Below are 21,159 nucleotides of genomic sequence, written 5' to 3'. Positions count from 1 at the left end.
ACAGGTCACACAAACTGTGAGAACTGAGGTTCTGGATTAGCTCAGGACTGGCAGGAGATAGCCCCAGTGCAGGCAGTTGAATACAAAGCAGCTGGCAAGAATGTGCTTTAAAGGAGAGCTCGTTCTTGCCTGGTGGTTCCCAACACTTTCCTGACACGTCCCCATAGTCATAGGAATTCACTCAGTTCCACGAGCTGAACAACCTGCGTCCTGGCAGCCTATGCTGGAACAGTGATGGGTGACTTTCTGAGCAGATAACAAGAGTATCTGTTGATACTATGATTTTACCATTTGTTAATTTGTATTAATACCTCAAAAGATAGACTGTGATCAATACATAAAATCCTGAAATAGAGCTAAAGAATATATTTGACTGAAAATAATATAGACTGACAAATTACTTCTGTGGCTGTAGGTGACAGTGAAACAGAGGAGGCTAATAGAGTTTAAAAAAAAAAAAAAAGAAAAAAGTTATGTGACAACTTCATTTATCAATGAAGAATCACTTTGCAGAGTAAGAGTTCTGTCTTAACTCATGTTTTGACCCAAGGATTGATGATATATGAATTGCTTCATTCCTCTCTTCTAGGTCCAATTATTAATCTGTTTTGGCATTGTTTGAGGAGCCACACACAGCTTCCTGGTCCCCCATCAGGTAGCATGGAGCAGTCTTCACCGAAAATATTATTATTCATTCAGTCAAACATCAAATAATTATCAGTTGCTACTTTAAGGCAAGACACCACTGGGGCTCTGGCTCTTATTTGAAGTACTTTCCATTTAGATAATTGACTCATAGCTTGATTAAAGAAGAGTCTCCTTTAACTTCTTGCATTAGAGTTTCACAATTCACCAAAATAACATAAAACTACATTATTTCTTTACAGAAAAATAACTTTACAAAAAAGTTGTGTTTTTCTTCTTCAGTGTACACTCTCAGTCAGTTGAAACAGATGACACATGACAATAGCAGATGTAGTAGAGGACATTTAACCAAAAAAATCCAAAACTCTGTAATAATATTCCCAGACAATTGTGTTATTCAATATGAGAACAGCTACTCTACTCTTCCTGTATTAATTGTTACGTGTAATGTCACTGTGTCCTTTTTTGTTTATATTCCTCAACTCGCTAAAGGCTGAATAGTGGAAGATTTGTTCATGTAGTACAATAATATCCAAAACGCAAAATGAGGCATCTGAAGTAAAAATAGCATATGTTCATGTGTATTTTCTACACCAAATGGTCTTAAATGAGATTAGAGCATCTACTGTCAAAATATGTGCATTAAAATTCTAGGCATGTATTAAGAGAGATCCAAATTGGTAGAAGCAGTTGAGAAATATAATGCAGTAGCTGGTTTACATCTGAAGAGTGGTGAAAGTCTTCATACAGTCTCTGTGATTATAGATGGTGTACTTATATTTCCTTTCAGCTTTCTCTCCACAAAATCACCAAATGCAAAGAATGTTTCATGAGAAATATGAAGCCCACTGGGACTTTCAGTTTTACAAGATTACCATATGAAATGTTTCACATTAATAACTGTTTTTTTTGTAGCTTTAATCAGAAAAGCAGTGTTAATCAATCTAACACATTCTCTTTTTCCTTCAGGCTGTTGAACTATTAAAACAACTGGAGAAAAAATATGGTGGTATACTATTTGGTTTAGAACACCTTATTCTACATGAAAATAAACATCATCTGCAAAAGATCATAATGCAATACTGGAATGTAGAGTGAAAAAAGTAAAAATGTTTGCAGCATGTGATTTTGATAAATTACATTTTTTTCTTAATGTGGATGATATCTTGCAAGGTTTTTGGTAACGCACTGTTCCCACCCTGTACAGCAAGGTCTACTAATCACCGACCTGCAGAAAGTTCTGTCTCCACTGGCTCGTCAGCCAGTAGTTTTGGCAGCGGATACAGCATGGATAGCGAAGGCAGCAGCAGTACCACAGGAGAGAATAATCTATTTCCCATCCCAAGAATGTAAGGCTTTTCCTTTAATATACTGTATCCTCCCTGCACTATGTACAGCCCTTGCACTTGTCAGTCATCTTCCTTACGTAGTTTCCTCTGCAGACTTGACTTACACAGTAGAATAGCTGCTAACCTGAGAATATCTCAGAGCTCATACTTTTATTCTGCTTTGTTGAGCATGGAGTTATTAATAAGCAACCAAACTTCTTCCTCAACCTCATTAATTTATTGCTGTCGCACAAGAGAGGTGCTAGTCTCAGCCTTTGATAGATGTGTAGAGATAGGCTTGGGTTATTATTTAAAAGTACAAATTCTGTTGGCTGGAGGGTGCTTAGTTGGCTTTCAGATTGACTTCATTCTAGAAAGAAGTGTTACTAGTGCAACTGAAATTCAGATTCTGGGTATAACCAAACTTTTCCCAAGTTCTGAAGAGCTTTTCAGGACAGAGCCCCTCTTAGAATATTCAAGCTATTGCCAGTATAATGATCCTGTAAAATTATTTCATTTTCAAACATTTTACCCAGTTAACTACTCCACAGAGAAGAGTTCTGACAGGATTTTTTTCTCTTCAACTTTGGCAGCATGCATCTTCATTTAGCAACCTAATTTATATTACTTTATAGGGTAAAGTAGTTTCTCTGGATCAACTTAATGTTTCTGGCCTGATATTTTTATAGATTGATTTTTCTCAAAATATTAGTTGATGGTAATTTCTCATTCAGTGTCAGCAATATTCTCATTCAGTGTCAAGTTCCAGATTTTCCTCTGGGATACATGTTTATGTTTTTCCCTTAAAGTCCTGAATTATTAGTCATAAGAGCTTGACATAATCTTCTGTAAAAAGCTTGAATGAAGAAAAAATTCATTATCTAGGCCTGACATTTCGAAGTATTCATTGTTTTCTAAAATAAAGTCCAAATATATTTTTCTACAGCTTACTGGTAGCTAAAAGAAAAATAGATGCAAATCTAATATTTCAGTCTTATCTTCAGAATCTAGGATGACAACTTGAGCTAAGGTTGTGGGGTGCTAGCTGCTTCATCTTCACTGAACTTTTCGCTTGTGTTTTTCTAGGTTAAAATTAATTGTACTTCCCAGTGGCAAAAATATGATCTTTCATTGGATTTGAAAATATCAAAATTATTTTGCTGTAATTTCTAATGAGAAAACCATAAATGCATAAAATCTTTTTGCACAGAAGCATAATATGAAGCTCTTAATAGAAGTTTTCAGTTCACATATGCTAAATTTGAGTCCAAACACTTACTGTGTGTTGTCGGCAGTTACTTGTTATTTGGCTGACAGATTCACTAGCCTATTAAGCCTGAAATCAGCCCCACTTCTACTGAAAAGCAGGAATAAGTCTCCATGGCTTCAGCTTTTCTTTTATAGCAATTTATTCCCATGAATTTAATTTAATTAAGTAAAATATATCCAGCCCTCTTATCCCTCTTATTTTCTTTTAAGGGCTAGATTATTATTATTATTTTTACTTATGGCATTTTAAAGTAAATTGTTTATATGCTGATATTAGACAGACAGTTTAAAAGTTACACAGGACATTTATATAGAAAAAAAAATGCTTTCTTTTTCATGTTAGTCTCAAGGGCTTTACATAACAATGCAATGAAAATTAACTACAAAATTCCTGTTTACAACAAGACACCTTTGGGATAATTCCGGGGCAGAAAGTTTTAAAACAGACAACTGTTTCCATTTTGATTTCTGGATAAAAATTCTTATATATATGAATATATGTGTGATTGAAATTCTAGTCAACATTTCCATTCAGACTGGCTTGATAATGACTTCAGGGACTCTGATCTCGTACATTAATTCAGCATATCCATAAGACCACAGCTTCACAATTTGTATTTGAAGTGTTAAGAAGGCTAAATACTTTAAAGTGTCCTGGGATAGAAAAGCTTTTTTTTTTTTTTTTGGTTTTGTTTTGGTTTGGTTTGGTTTGGTTTTTTTGATATAAGATCCTTTTTTAGATTAGGTTTCTTATCAACAGAAAAAGCATTGGCTAGGCTGACTTTTAAACTCTTTAGTCCAAAGGCTTTTAACCATAGGAACATTTAGTCATGAAGCAAACTAAAGGAATTAAATAGTGTCACCATGGGACTTGTTTGATGAGGAAACTAATTAGAATACTTGCAAAATTCAATATTGTTATAACTAGCAAGGGAAATTAATCCTTATATACAGTTATGCACAGCTGAATAAAACTTGTGAAGTCTTTCTATCAGAGAGATATTTTTTAAAAGTCTCTTATCATCCAGTTGCAATACCCCTGAAAGTTACTCATTTTATCATCTTTGATAAAGACCAGATTCTCTATACCTTTTTATTCTGTAATCATAAAGACAATAGAATGGCAGTAAATTTATATTAATTTTGAATGCAAAAGTGAAAAGCAACTGAACAATGTGTAAGGAATCTAACCTTAGGGACAAAAAATTATTGTATCATATTTGTAAAATGTTTTATGAAGCATTACCTCAGAGAAGAAGAAAAGAATAACTTTCATTTAAAACTGAAACTTTAAAAACTGACATTCTGTACTAATTTTTCAGTTCATTTTGAACTTGGACAGCTTCTGGTGTGGCTGTGAAACGTGAAGCTGGCTCATGAGTAGGAGAGAAAAACACTGACACTTTAACCCCAGATGAACCACAGACATCTGGAGTTAATGCCTTATATTCTCTATCACAGCATTTCAGTCTTAAGGGAGAAAAGCAAACAGAAGCACAAGAATCTCATAGCAGACATTTTTTGAATGTGATTGTAATTGTGCCTTAGAGCTTGCAACAAGTGTGTTTAAAGATAGCTTATATTTTACCTAATTTTCATTGCCTAAAAGTAGAAATCTAGAGTGTGATCTAGGTTCTTTCTGCACCCAGTGCAGAAAGAGAACTCCACTCGCCTAACTTTAACATGAATGTAAGTCTAAGAACCTAATTGCTTCTCATGCTAAACCTGAACTCTAGTGTAAAAGCAATGATTGACAGAAGATAATGACCACAAACATGCCTTACCTTTGAAGTAACAGTATTGTAGACCAAATATCAATTTTCTGACTCATTATTATATATTCCACTGTTCACCATAACAGGATTAACTGAGAAGAGAGGATATGCAGGCTGTTTGCAGATCCCCAGGCTGATGGGGGCACATAGCAGACAGCACCTGATGGCCCCATTTTAGAAGAATGTACAGGCTTAGCAAGATGTAATTGCAGGTGCTTCCAAAAGAGAAAATAAAAATAAAAATTATTAAGTTATCTGTCCAAATAGCAATAGAAAAAAACTATAGTACACTTTATTTTGTTTATATTAAATATATATAGATATACACACAGAGAGTTTATTGTTGATTTATTTTTTTTGTTGTTTGTTTTGTTTTGTTTTGTTTAGAAATACAGATCATGTTTGTCTTTTTGTACAGAACCAAGTCTCATGGGCTGGGGTGCATCATTTTCTTAGATGTCATCTCTTTATGATCTTTTTGACAATTACCACCATGTATTTTAACAGAGGGAAGATGAGCCAGAATGGACAAGAACCAGTAAAGCAGTCGGGAGTAGGATTAACCGATGCAGAAGGTAAAAAGAAATACAAACAACACTACAGTGGTATCTCGTATTTATAGGACAAAAACGTTTGTTTGGGTTTTTTTCTTGCTAACCTATGAAAGATTAGCCTATACTCTCTTTGTATTATAGATTAAGATTCTGACTTTCATTTACTCTAAGTGCCATTTACACATAGCACCAATGTAATGAGTCTTCAGTTTGAATGAGACCAGTGTCTTACCTGTTTATTTAAAGTAATTAAGTAGTTACATTGCAATGAATAATAGCTGTCTTTCAATGTTCATTGCTTTTCATAGTATTGGAATAAAAAATATGAAGTATGGAGCTGACTCAATACCTATTAAATCAAAACAAAATATCCACTGGCTGTCAGGCTCTATTTTTATAACATTTCAGAACATTTACTTCATAAAGCAATTATTAACTTTGGTTTGTACATAAAACATTAAGTTTAAATAAAAGTATTATCTGAACATCAAGCTTCACTGCTGCACTTAGCCTATAATGAAACTCTTATCTTACTGAGAAATCCTGAGTGAACTATTTTGGTGTGAATGTGGTGCTGCTAAAGGAGGAGACATCTTTATATTGGAGCTGAAAAGAGCCTGACAGAATGGCTGTCAAAATTTCATGAGAAATGTGATTATCCATCTCTTCCATATGTAATAATGGACAACTGCATGAAAATGGAATGGTTTGTATTGAAGGATATGTTAGGAAAATTCCATTTCCCTTTGCATAGAAGGTATTTTCTTGCAAGTGTATGTTGACCTCAAATATAAAACTTCATAATGATGACCTTAATTTTTGATTACTGAAATAATACTTTAATCATTTGAATGCATTTCAATGCAGTTTTGGTTTTAATCAGTTCATAAATTGAAATTCATGCATAGAGTTGAAGCTAACTTCATGTTAAATTCAGCCTTAAAAAAATCAACATCTTTCAGGTTTATGCAATCTCTGTACATGGGGAAATAATTGCTTTTTCTATATTTGAGGTAAAAGTGGATAATATTCCACAGATTTGAAAAAATCAAATTAGAATTTTAAGGTAGAACTATAAAACTCTTTTCCAAAGCAAGAATTCTTAGCTGTGTATATGCATTCTACTAAATCTTCCAGTATATAGTACTTGCCATATAGAAATCCAAATTCAGCTGTTTAACAAACTTCAATTTGTTCACTTGTATTTTAAGTATATGAAAAACAAACTATTTTTTAAAGTGAGAAATGGTGGGATGAAAATGGGAAATTGGGAGTTTTCCATTTTTACTTTGTCATGATGTGTTTTATGCAGAATTATAATTGCAAAAGAAAAGTTTTTCATAATTTTGTTCATCAGAAATTGCCCCCTAGGTAATGTCTTGGATCATAAATTTCAGTACATACAAGTATAAAATGTTTACATTTTATGTTTTCACCATTAAAAAAACCTACAAAACCCAACCCAACTCAACCAAAAAACCCCACATTTTGAAACATTCTAAAATATGTGTATGTAGCATTTAATCACTAAAATTACTTCTTCAGCCAAAGTCATGTTTCTGTTTGTCTTCAAAATCTGCAAATAAGAGCTGCAATTCCCTAATTTTCACCTATGATGAAATTCACCTTTCCTGACTTGAGAACTCTTGAGTTACAACTCAAAGTCTGACAAAAAAAAGTAGTTCTCTATGAAATGCTGTTTCTCCGTATTGAGAGAAAGTGGCTAGCCAGCCTAGTTTTTAGTGTCCAACTTCTTGCTGGCTAAGATGGGACAGGTCAATCTCAAATGATAAATTAAACTAAAAGCTGAAAAGGAATGCAAAAGCATTTCAGTTTCAGCATGTAAATATAATTATTTTTCAGGGAACTAGTTCAGAATTTAGAGGAACTCAAAATTCTATTTTTAACTGAGAATTACATCAGTATTATAGAATTATTGTGGTATTCTTTTCATAGATGAACAGAAGTGAATGAAAATCTTTAAGTCTTAAAGATCAAATGTTATCTTTTCTATAGTTCACTTACCAGTGTTGTGGACCAAATGAGCTCTGCAATTAAGTGGAAGCAAATATTCATTCCCATTTTTCATTAATTTGTAGAAAGCTCCCATAATTGACATTTGTAATGTCATTTGCAAAAAAGGATTTAGCATTATACTTAACAACTTTTAATCCTATTGTTATTCTTATATTTTCATTTGTGCTTAATGGATAACTTTGGTGAAAAGTTTACTCTCTTTAAAACTGCAGAATAAATTCAATTGCTCAAACATGCAGACCTACTGCTACTTGAAAAGTTTTAGTCATCCTAGTCATTCACACAGGCAAATATGGCAGGGGGCTTATAGGAGCAAGATCTTTAAGACCAGTAGCTGGAGGCAAAGCAAGGTAGGACTCATGAATGGCAATGAAAACTGATTTCTCGGCAGCTGAATCAATAGCTTCAGCACATTGAGCTCACAGGGCATGACACAAAAATATAGGCATGTGCATAAGTGGAATCACCAGGGAAAAATATGCTCCTTTTGTATTTGTTTACCCACTTGAGAAATGTGCTAATGTTCCATTGGGAGTAGTTTTTGTGCTATTTAAGATGTATCAGTTAAGTTATAAGTAACTACTGGAAATCAGTAATATTTACTTCACTGACACAACCAAATGGTCAATATAAATAACTGTGAGCATTGCTATGATAATATTTGTTTCTCTGAAGTTATCATCTGTCATATTCTGTATTTTCATACTATTTAATAATATAAAGCAATTCAGAGCTTTGTTATTGGACACTGTGTTACAGTTATTTTTATGATATGCACTGTTGCATGCTATCTTACACTGGACAATCTGCCCTGAGCTGATGAAGTACTTCATCTTCTTAAGCTTCAGTAAATTTTATGATGCATATTGTGATCATCATTGAGTTATGCAAACTGCTTTCTCTATTCATTTCAGAAAATGCAATAGCGTTTGTTCAATGATTTCTTATGACATGCTATGGAATATTACAGACATTACAGACAAAAAACCCAATTGCATTCCATGTAAGGCTTGAAACTAACAATTAAAAGCACATGATTAATATCTTGATTCAGTTGTAGGTCATGATTGGTCTATCTGCCCTGTGAAACTGCTTGGCCAATAGATCCCAGATGGTATTTTCCACCTACCAACGATTTATCCAATTAAAAAATATATTGGGAAAATTATTTTTGTATATTTATATAATTAAAATGTGTGAATTTTCCAGGTAATGCCAAGCTGCCATTATTTTTAGTAGAAGAGAGATATATAAATTATATTTGTAAATAGCATTTTAATTGAAATAGTTTACTATAAGGAAATTTTACATCTTCTCATTTTAAAGATGTTATATCCATGCAAAATGCCATTACTCTAGGATTACAGACATAGAGGTTCATCTCGAAGACTCTTTTAGGAAAGATGAACATGTCAGTAAGCATGGCTGGGCTTCACTCATTCAGTATTTTTTGAAGTGAATGAGTAGTCACAGCACTTCTGTCACTGTCTGTGCTTGATCCCATTGTTGTCAGGATTTCCAGTCAGAAAATCCTAAACTTTGTACAGGAACAGAGTGGCTCCCCACCCACAACTCCCTAAAGTGTGGATTTTTTTTTACTTTTTTAAAAAACACTCCTATCCACTTCATGTTCTGAATACCAGAAACTTCTCTGCACAGTTCCACCATGGCTCAGAGACCCTTTCTGACATTTCCTGTGGTCCTTTGGGCATCGTCCGTTGAGTGCAGTAAAATGTAGTTCTTTAAGTAAGAAACTCTCTCCCTATATATTCCAGAAGGAATAGTTATGTACTATTTCAAAATCTGTTGATTCACACATGCATACTGAACTTCTGCAAGATGATATGTGATATGTGATATGTGCTCTTTAATGAACTCTTCCATGGCTTTCCTTTTTTGCATGTGGTGTATTTGCCTGAGTTACAGATTTTCAAACAAACAAACCGAACAAAAAACAAGCTCTGTGATAAAATAATGTTTCAACAGGCAAATTTTACAATACTATGATTATTTCATCCAGTCAGAGTAGTCTAAGCTAAAAAACATCCTTTTTTTTTTCTTCATTATTGAGCTTTGTGGTTCATGAACTTGGATTATACACTAAGACATTCAGTTTTAACCGTTTCATCAATTAGCTTTATATTTTGCTAATTAAGACAGGATGATCTTTATTTATGAGGAAAATGGGTGAAATACTGCAAAAACCTTAAAACAGGCTAGGAGTTGATTCTACTAACATTTTGGAGGAGAGGTACATGACCTGAGTAAGTAAGTGACAGACAATCATTTGGCTTGTAGATCTTCCTTTATACCTTTCTGAATAGTCCCGGTGAAAGTTTCATGCATCATGTCTGCATGGGATAGACCCTGGAGCAAATTATCTTGCAAACTGTATCAAGGTTTCTCTTGAAGGAATGCCCAGGAGTAATATGGGGATTAGCTCTCTTGGGTAAAACAAGGCATGAAGCAAACACAGGCCCAACTAAGTATCACTACATTATTTGAAATAATTAAAGCTCACTGTGGTGTTACTGAGAAAAGATTAAGGCTTGAGGTATTGCTTAAATAAAGTTGCTGCATCACCACACTTTAAAGATCTAGCATTTTGATTTTTTTTAACTGCAATCTTTGAAATATGAGAATTATAATATTAGTCTTTATGAGGAGGTTCAGAGAGAAATTGTCTTAATTTGGACCTTCAAGCAGAAAGTTATAAAGACGAGGAGAAAAAAGATAGATGAAGGAAATTATTGAGGACTTATCATGATACAGTTACTGAGATTTTCAAATGCTTTTGCCTGTGCACAAATGTGTACTTTGATGTCTTGGTTGGCCAGGCTGAAAATAAGGCTTTTACTGCAGATGAGAAACTTTTCTTGCAGTTATCTGTATCATTTCACACACACACACAAAAAGAGAACTGTGAGATCAGAGTAAAATATGATGCTTAATATTCATGAGAGAGGTCACAGTAAGAATTTAACTTCTTGATGAATTAAAATTAAGGTGAATTTCATTGCCCTTGCATGAGCACTAGAGACTTTGAATTAAAGCACTGAGATTGGGAACCTAGCAGCCCTGCATTTTGGGACTACATCCTCACTTTCTGTAGGGACTCATATACCAGCACTTTAGGTTAGTGCTACAAAGTGCATCTGCACTTAGTTTATTTGCTGGTGCTGGAGCACCTCTCCTATGAAGACAGGCTAAGAGAGCTGGGGTTGTTCATCCTGAAGTGGAGAAGACTTCAGGGAGACATTATAGTGGCCTTCTAATATATAAAGGGGGGCTTATAAGAGAGATGGAGAAAGACTCTTTATCAGGACCTGTAGTGACAGGATAAGTGGCAACACTTTTAAATGGAAAGTGGGTAGGTTTACATTGGACATAAGGAGGAAATATTTCATGATGTAGGTGATGAGGCACAAGAACAGGTTTCCCAGAGAAGCTGGAGATGCCTCATCCCTGGTAGATCGCACAGTCAGGTTGGATGGAGCTTTGGGCATCCTGAACTAGGAAAAGATGTCTCTTCCCATGGTAGGAGGGTTGGACTAGATGGTATTTAAAAGTCCCTTTCAACTCAAATAATTCTGTGATGGTATGATATGACTGAGATGACTATTCATGGGTTCAACACAAAAATAGTCTTGTACTGTTTAAGTGGTATTTGAGGAACATTTCCCCTTTTTGGCAAAGATATTTTTCAGTTATAGAGGTAGAAATACTTTTGTCTCTTGACAGTTGTTTCTTCTTTACCTTTGACTAGGAGCTTCAGGCACACGTCCCTCTTTGCCCAGCTTATTGTCTTGAACAGATACAGCCAGTGACTCTGTGGTGCTGAGCTTCAACTATTGAAGCAATACAGAATGTCCCATGCATAGCAGTGGGCAGTAAGAGCCTTAGAACAGTTATTTCCAAAGAAAATTGAAAGTAGGATATCATAAAGCTGCTTGCTTGCTTGTTTATGTCAGGAAGTGAATGAATAGACAAATGAATTGTGAATCCACATACCCAAGGTTACTAGCAAGAGTAGTTTCTAATTAACCTACAAATCATAAACTAACATATATTTGTTTTTCTTAAATTTAGTTAAACTGGACCTTATCTTTCAGAGATAAAATTCCTACTTCCTATAACATAATCCCTGACTCATAACACACTAGCAGCATATAAATCAGCATATAAATGACTGAGTTAGAACCAGTAGCTTTCACAGTAAATGTATGTTCTTTTGGAATAGTTCCATGTTTCTGCACCTAGGCTCAATCCAGTTCTTTTCAAGGCCTTTTTAGCCTGGCCTCTCAAACCAGAGGAAGCACCATCTGTTTTGTTCTTGCACACATGTCAAATACTATCTCTGCTGTTTGCTGATATCTCAATAATTCAAATGTCTCAGGAGTATTGAACTTTTAAGCCTAATATATACTAAAATGTAACAGAACCTGAAGGAACAGCCTGGGCTTTCAAGTATTTTTCTTGAATCAATACAATCTTGTACTAAGTGTGTGACTCTTGACTTGATTGGAATGGATATTGATCCATGGATTTAAAGAGAAATCCAGCTAAACAGAAGTGTTACCACCACTGACTTGAACAGTGGTTGAACTGCATTTTTCAGTTTTGAGTTAATGTCCAGTATTTGGTAAAAAGAGATATTGCTGCACACTCTCAGTGTCTCTCCTAAAGCAATATAAGCCTGGTGATCTCTATTCTAAAACACATTTTTAGCAGCTGTAATATCTGCTTTTATAGTCTTATTGCCATTCTGATTTACATGTAGATTAGGTCATTTTGTGAAATAAAATATTACTGAGTAAAATGTGATAGTTGCCCAGGAAGAGATCTAAAATGAAAGAATAAGGTACTGCCAGACTTCTCTACTATCTCTATAAATAAAAAAGACTAAAATTCAACCTGGCATTCCTTAAGCTGTCTTTAATATAAAATCACAACCTTGCTTTCTGCTGTCAGGTTCTGCGAAAGGTCTGTCATCTAGTACTCTTAACGGCATAAGATTAATCAATGCCAACAAAATTTAAAGCTGAAAATACCAGCAAGGGTGATTTTTCATGAGTACAGCTTCAGTACAGTGGAAAAAAGGGACTCAAGGGAACAGAAAATAAGTAATGAAAGCTCTTGCAGATAGCCTGTCTCATGTTGGTCCCCTTATACTGCACCTCCTTTATTTTGGGGAATGCAAATTTTAATTTAAAAATTGAAAAGATCAGATATGCTTTGTGTCACGAGGGATTCTTCAAGAATGAACTAGGCTTATACACTGATAACAGTCCTTATCCTTTCATTTTTTTGTAAAGCTGTCTATTATATTTTATAGATGCTCCCTCAAGCTAGGAATAGCCATACTGCTAATACCTAATTACCACATTAATTTGAGGAAGTGATTCAAGATAAACAGCAGCATTGTAAACCTAAGACTTAGCAGCTTCCTTTCTAAACTCTGGGAAATGTTTCTTTTATCTGTCACTGATCGGCCCAGCACTCTCTTTTGCCCACCTGGCTCTCCAGTAATAATTGGAGCAATTAGTTCTGCCTTCCCGAGGTACTTGCTAGTATAGTCCAGCTGGTTTTCCTAAAAAGAAGCAGAAAGAATTTGAATAAGAATAAAGACTGTGGCCAGAGATGGAAACAGCAGAAAAAAAAGAACAAGATAATCTTCTATATTCTTATATGCACATCACAAACAACATTGCTTTACATAGTTACAAATCATCCTGTTCCTGAGTTGCTATTATAAATGTCATTAAAAGAGAAATAAATAAACCAGGGAGCCTGACTGTGATTAACTGTTGGCTGGCCAACAGCTTGTGCCACTCATGTATGAACTGGGACTGAATAGCTTTAAGCCATCAAATTGTGTGGCATAAAATATTTAAAAAGACTTTTCTTTTTAACCTTTCCTCAAAGTCTGCTTTTCCCGTGAGGTCTATAGAAAATTAACCAAAAAGACAAACAAGCAAATAGAGAAAAAAGAAAACCTGAAAGCACAAGTATTTCATCTTGCAACCAAAATATCACCCTTTGATACGATGCTTCAGTAATTACCTGGAAAGATAGTTTGCTTGCCAAATGTCCTTAATCACTTTTATTGACCTAGCTCTAAAATGCATTTCCACTAACATGGAAGCTGTGTGGGACTTTCAGGCTGTTTCTTCTTTTGACTCCTTGTAGATATAATGGCTGGAAATCAGAGTGCTAATAATTCCATCAAAAATCTGACAAAGCAAAACCAAGATCTTTGGTAGAATTCTGTAATCTGTGTCTTTAGAAATATGTGATCATGAAGGAAATTTGTTTTAATACTAACTGGAACATTTAGTACAAATACCAATTAACAATTAAGATCTTCAACACTGGAAAGCAAACAGGGGGATCCTCCCTCCAAAAATGGAGTAAAGGTGAGGATGCTGGAATGTGTGATAACTGGACCTGAACCTTGTCTGATGTAAGTCTGAAGAAGAGCTACTTCACCTAGTGAGTAATTTTAAACATCTTTGAAATAGAGTCATTTTTCATGATCAGCTCTTTTAGAATCAGTGAGAGTCAGGTTGAAACAATAATATGCTAGAAGGGGAATTGCTAAATCCTAAATCCCCCTCTGTAATGGAAATGATACTAGAAGATACTGAGCAGAGTTTTTAAATGTCATTTTTCTGGATAATTCAGGTGATCTTCTTCATTTACCAGTGTAATTAAGACCTGGAATTTTGTGCATATTCTAGGAAAAAAAGTAAATAAAATAGATCTGGTTTAAGGTCAATAATGTTTAGTACTCCAGTATGTATGAGCTATTATGTAGCAGGAATGCAGTTGAGAGGATTTCGAGAGGTCATCACAGTGCTTCAAAACACAATAGCCTAAAAGGCTTTTGCTAACTTACATCAAAAAATTCTCAGTAGTGATAAAGACTTCACAGCTTCATTAGTCTGTTCTAGTGTTTGCAACACTTATTTAAGCTCCTATATCTAAATTTTTGACAGCTGATATCATATGAGATTAGCTCTTCTGCATGGTCCCTTGGTTTGCATGTGTGTTGATGCCATCCATTGCAGAGGTCTTTCTTTTCTGAAGCATCCTTTGGTATGTTATTTGTTGGGTTTTTTGTTTATTTGATTGTTTGTTTTGTATTAGTGTTATGCTTTCTTTCTTAAGTTTTCTTTAGTTTTATTGTCTGTTATGTTGTCTTTGCCATCTGACTGATTTTGATGTGATAACTGATTTTCCATGTCTTGGAAAAATGCACAAGAATTCTGAATATTAGCTAGGTTAAACATCTGCCTTCTCATTTCCCACTACTGTAGTACCTAGAAGTTCAGATATTTTCTAGAAGTCTGGTAACTGCCTACAATAATTAGTAATTTTGTGTGATTTACTAGAAAAAGCTCAATATGTAACTTGCATCAATGCTTGCTGAGCATGCCATATTTTCTTCTGCTGCTTATATAGTATCTATAGCTATTATTCACCAGCCTCCTGATCTCCTTGGCAGTGCCTGGCTGAGTGTTTAGCTTTCTTGAAACTTATTCATATTCATGGAATATTCTGTTGTATTCTTGAAGGAACTGGATTCTCACTGATCCAAATGCAATTATTTGAGGGTTTTTTTATAAACTGTGCCCTTCTGGTTAGTCTGATTGTCTTAAGAATTCCTTCTCTCTAGGCAAGTATAAGAGAGAAAAAGGGAAGCTTTCCTTCTTGCCTCTGGATATTTGAGAGTGTAATAAACATAGACACCTTAATTCATTGTTTATATACTGGTTTTAAGGCTATTTGATGTTGCATTTATATTGTAAAACATTATGCAAAGCCTCTGACATTGCACAGAAACATTTTCAACTCTTTTCCATGTTTGAAAAAGTGAAGCCTACACAATATCCACACTAAGCATCCTCCTTCATGCTCAGTGCTTTCTTTCCAAACACTCTGACAAAGCAAAATCACCTATAAAATTATACTACAGCAACAATAGGTTCTTCAGTCCATGTTAAATTTGTAAGTGAAAGTTGGCCTTTCCAAAGAGAAGAATCTGAGCAGTGTAAGAAAGAAAATGAAAGAAAATTAATAAGACCTTGTTTGGTTTTTTTTTTCCTGTTGATGAACATTTTGTGCACAAAAGGATCTTTCACATCAAGAGGGAAACAGAATTTGGGAAGCAGAGCTTAGGAGCTGCTATTCACCTCTCCTTGTCAACGTCTTACCTAGGTGGTGTTCCATTGACTGAAAGGCTACTCCAGATTTCCAAAATTATGGAAAGAGAATTAAATATTGAAGAGTCTCTTCTTGCCTTCAGAAAATGACTGAAGCATAGTCTTCTGAATTAAATATAAAAAAAAGGATTAGTGTTGTTTTTTTACTGTGGATACTCACAAGAAAGGATTGTATGAGAAATACATTGTTCCGATTTATCTTCAGCAGTGGAAACATTGTGAAAGCATGTTGCTTTCCAGCAGAAAACAGAGAAGAACCAATATGAGTGAGACAAAGAAAGTCTTTCTAACATAACTTTTGTAACTTTCTAGGCATTGACTTGTTGAATCTAACTGGTTGTAGGAAAGTAGAGGTTTATGGAGAAGGAGAAAAGGTAGAGAGATCATAAGCATCCCATAAATGTCTCATAATTTTGGATCTGTGCCTTGTCACGTTGTAAGGGAAAGACTGCACTGAAATCACAGATGCATCCAAGTTTAATATGACAAATCAGCCCCCTTTTTACTGGCAGCATCTACTGCCCTCAGGTTACTTGTTCCAAATCAAATTCTGAAATTAAATATTGCAGTTTTCCTTTAGAACAAGACTGAGTAATTGATTTCAAGTATATTTTTCTGCCACTGGCTAAATATTCTAAAATGAAGACAGCTTGAAAAATACATACGATAGGAAGTGACACAAATCCCAGGAGAAAGGACACACACATACGCAAAGCCCAAATGTATTCTCTCTTCCCTTTTTCTCTCTGGAATCAACTGAATATGTGGAATTTTATTTAAAACATTGACGAAAATAAATATTTCTTCTGGTTTCTGCTATAATTTTGAGCAGAAAATTCTTTCTTAGGAATACTATATCTGTTATGATTATAAATTAAATAAAAAGAAGTCAGATCTTTTTGGATGCATGTTTTGAATTTATCTACATGATTATTATCCCTGAATAATCCAAATTACATAATAGCAGATTTTTTCACAATAGAGGCCTACGTCAGCAAATTTCTAAGAACAGATTTCTTCAAAGGTTTACAAGTTTTGATGAAATTTTAAGTTCAGATTTAAAAAAAAAATAAATAAAACCTTAGGAAAGGTTTTATAAACCTTATAAACATAAAATTGACACCCTTCTTCCTTAGTCTCTTAATGAACCATTTGAATGAATAATCTGATTTTTATAATGTAGTTTGCCATCACAAAACAGGGATTCCGACACATTTTCAACTGCCTGAAATGCTTTGAGAATACTGGTCAGGGAGTCTTGTGTAACTACCTTTTTCTGATAGAGTTAAGGTACCTTTGATAGTTATTAGAGGAACTTCAAGGTTTCTGCATCACTTTGTTAAGACAATGGAGTTAGTACCCAACAACAATGGGTATCTGGAAAATGTAGATAATGCATACTGTGTGCATTCTGTCCTTCCATCTGTCCTTAAATGTTAACTTCTCAATCTAAAATCAGTATTTGAAATTACATCCAACTCATTGCAATAACACACAGCTGAGACATGCATCAATTCAGTGACATCGGCCCCCACCTGAAATAGGAGAGACTGCTGATGGCCAGTCCCTCTGCTCTGCCCCTGGAAATTTTCACAGAGGTACTGTACACCTTGTGTCTTCCTGGAAGCGCTCATCTGTTTATCCAGCTGTAGAAAAATGTAAGTCAGAAATCTTCATCCATCTCCATTCCACATGAGATACATATTTTACCTTTAGCATCAGTTCAGGAGAAGTGTGAAATCATCAGCAGATTTTCAACCTTGTGTGGTGTCTCTGAAACTGCAGTCAGCTGCCATGTATCAATCAAAATCTGTAATTGTTCAGTGTACCTTGCAGCAAATCTGAACTCTTTGTAGGCAGGAAAAAAAAAATCTTTAAAGATAACTTAGTCACAAGGTATGAGACAAAACACAGAGAAAACATTTTTCAAGCAAAATTACATTGGAAAAAAAAAAATAAATCATGTTAGGGATCACAGAAAACACCCCACTAAGCGAGCTGAGCATGGCCCTGCTCACTAACACCATTATGTTAATGCAGGCTGCACCTGCCTTATTGGTATGATTCAGAATAGCAACACAGCTTTGAAACAAATTCTTTGATTTTGCCATGCTTGGCATTGTATTTCTTTCTTTTTTTTTTTTTAATTTAAAATTCAAATTTTATCCTTTTGAGGGGAAACTAAATTGTATGTGCTCCTGTCCCTACGTATATCACAACCAATGACAAGTCCTTTGGACAGAAATGGAATACATGCAGAAAAGGAACATTTATCTCACAGACCAGAATAATTCCAGTTTCAAGTGAAAGCTCTCAGCCTTATATAATATAGATGTAGATGCCTCAGAACCAATTGCTTTAATCTACTAATTTGTTCTTATTGCACCAATTAAGTGCTCTGTAGACACAGTAAGAGATAGTCAAGAAAACATGTAAGTATAGGGCTAAGGAATTAATTTGCCACCTCTATAATTTAAGATCCATGAAGGTGGGAAGTCTGTCCTCTGAGCAACCCTGAGCTCAGACTCTGCAGCTTTTACTCTATCATTTAGCATAACATTACTTCTCTCCTACATTACCTATGATCTTTAACTCCCCAGGTTTTCACTGGACTGATTCACTGTACTGTGTTTAAGTAAGCAGTACTTTGTTTCATAAGGATGCTTATACAAAGGTAGGGAATCCTTTACAGCACAGTCTTGTTGAAATTTAGGTCACCTGTCTTGTCCTCAGATAAATATCCAAACTGTGTAACTTTTTTTGCTCCCCTACTTGGTTTATGTGCCAATGTCAGTGATCGGTTTTCTTTTAGATTATTTTAGATCATGGTTAAATTAGGAAATGGAAGGTAAGATTTATGAGCAATTTGAAGTGGAAAATTTGTATAATACTACATGTTAGGAGCAAAAGTGAAGTCAGCAATTTGAAGATAATTCTGTAGCTATAACTTCATAAACTTCAATTCAACCCCAAGGATTTTGAGTTGATTTGTTCAACAAGATAATGCTTTGTGCTAAGTCAAGGCAGGTTTAATATACGTAGGTTCCTAGGATTAGGTCATCTTCAACAATATACATGCATACATTTGTACAAATACATATATATGCACATACATAAATGATTAAATCACATATATCTATGCTTACATATATTATGACCTAATAATATTTCTACATACATGTTTGGAAAATAAATCCTCAGTTCTGAATGTAGCGTTCCCCCTGTGTCCATTGTTCAAAATATTGCTTTTATTTCATGAGCTTTTATAATCTGGAAAATAATTTCATACTTGCTCTCACATGGAAAGGTAATTAATTCTATCAAACTCATTCAGTTTTCCAATTGACTTTTATGTGTTCTACTGGTTTAATGGTATTTTTATTTAAATATATTTACAGTAATGTAATATTAATGATTTCATTGGCAATTTCTTTTGAATCTTAAACAAAAGAAAAGGAGAATTCTGATCTGATCTTTCAGATTTTGAAAACAGGACTTGCATAAGTTGTCGAGGAATTTCTCAAATAGTAAAGGTTTTATTTCACCCTTATTCTATTCTCTGTTAATTGTCTAATTAAAAACCTAGAGTTTTGTCTAGTATATATAAAAAAAAATCTAATCCAATATACTTCTACAGCTGAGACCTCTGAAATAAGTAATGAAATATGAAATTTAATCATGGGAATTATTGAAGGATCAGACACTTAAATACAACTTTTGCAATCACTGGAAATAAATACCGATTTCAAAGGTACAATTAATCCGACCCATTTTATAGATCTATTTCCAAATAAGACAAACCACATTCTAGAAGAGAAATTGCTCTCCTTCTGCTATAAAAGGAGTCTTGTCATCCAGCTCAGATATAGACATCCATATTCAGGCAGATGAATCCTAGCAGCAGGGTCTATCTCCAACAGACGTTAGGTGACAGTCACTGTAAAATATTTTGCTATATGCATCAAGAAGTAAGTTTTAAGCACATTTAACTTTATTTGACAAAAATGCTAATTTGATTTGGTCTGCAGTTCTAAAACGGCTGCTGTGCTCAACAGCAAGTGTAATTACCATTTGGAGTGTTAAATTCCATAATTATCTTGAACTAACAAGAAGCACAAGATGCTGTCAATTTGGTATTTTCTTACATTTTTGTTAGAAAAGGATTTAATTAGGATGTGAAAAATTGAATGGGGGAAAATTTTAGGTTAAGAGTTTACTCAGATACAACATAACCATCTTGAAATGACAGACACATAACAGGATACCACAGATCAGGTTTCTTCCATTAAAAATGAAAACTGAAGCAGGTCACAAATCTAAATTAAGGACCGATTTTGTGCATCTTTAGTTTGTGAATACTAATTCTGTTTTCATTGCAGTTATATAATCTCATACTTGCAATTCTCCAAATTAAATGTTGCTAACAAGTCTGATTTTTTTTTTCTTCTTTAATTTTTTTCCCTTTTTTCTTTTTCACAAGGCAACAGGGATTCTGTCAGGATTAGTGATCAATTTAACAATAGAATAAGTTTCTCTATTGGTTCTCCTTGAGGAAAACCCCACACTAACTGTCCCTTTTCTCCACCTCTCACTGGGAAGGGTGAAAAAAACCCCACAAACCAATGCTTTAGAAATGGTGTAGAAAGCCTGCAGAATTCTTCTATACATTAAGTGATTGACACAAAGCTCATTAGAAAGCAGAGAACTAGAAACATTCATTATTTACACTGTACCTGGAGCTACTGATTGCCTCTTACTTGCTTTTTTCTCTCAGAATAGTTGGTGGCTTGTATTTACTGAAAGAATGTCATCCTCAAAACACACTCTCCCTTGTTGACCTGAGGCAACCATGACAAGAAACCCTGCGTTGCCTAAGGAGACCTTATATATCTCTGGTGATGGCAGTTTTATCCCTGTGTACTTCACTGTAGTTCACTGGAAAAAGAACATACAGAGTCATAATCTCAATTGTAATATAGGGAAAAAAGCAACAGGAAACACAAATCAAACTGAAACACAATAATTAGTGACTTTCGTGTTTTTTACACAAGATCCTGTCTCAGATTTAAACATGATCCTGTCTAATTTTAGGATTAGGGCTTGGGACAGGCATAGAAATACTCCCTGTGTTAAGACAAGTTCACCGTCTCATATTTCAGTGTTTTGTTCTGAGTTCAAAATTTATCAGTATTAACATTTAGTTAACTGTTAGTGGAAGGAAGACATAGATCATAGTAGGTTGAGTCCACCAGGTGAGAAGGTCAGAGCTGAAGAACTCTGGGAACCATTAGAGGAACTAAGATAAAACTGGGAAGAAGATGGGACA

The 21,159-nt window shown here is 34.5% G+C and overlaps 1 protein-coding gene across 1 annotated transcript in view; it reads left to right on the top strand.

The window, feature by feature from the left end:
- The window catches only part of PCLO (piccolo presynaptic cytomatrix protein), a 350,197-nt gene that overhangs the window by 300,484 nt on the left and 28,554 nt on the right, over window positions 1-21,159 (top strand). Inside the window, exons 23-24 of the mRNA XM_051622973.1 lie at window positions 1,853-1,994; window positions 5,525-5,592. Coding sequence (XP_051478933.1) covers window positions 1,853-1,994; window positions 5,525-5,592 — 210 coding nt within the window. The remainder of the gene's footprint in view (window positions 1-1,852; window positions 1,995-5,524; window positions 5,593-21,159) is intronic.

This window comes from Apus apus, chromosome 1 (genome assembly GCF_020740795.1).
Source record: "Apus apus isolate bApuApu2 chromosome 1, bApuApu2.pri.cur, whole genome shotgun sequence".
NCBI classification, from domain to species: Eukaryota; Metazoa; Chordata; class Aves; order Apodiformes; family Apodidae; genus Apus; species Apus apus.
Note: the sequence above shows the minus strand (reverse complement) of the source record. Positions and strands in the feature narration are given on the sequence as shown.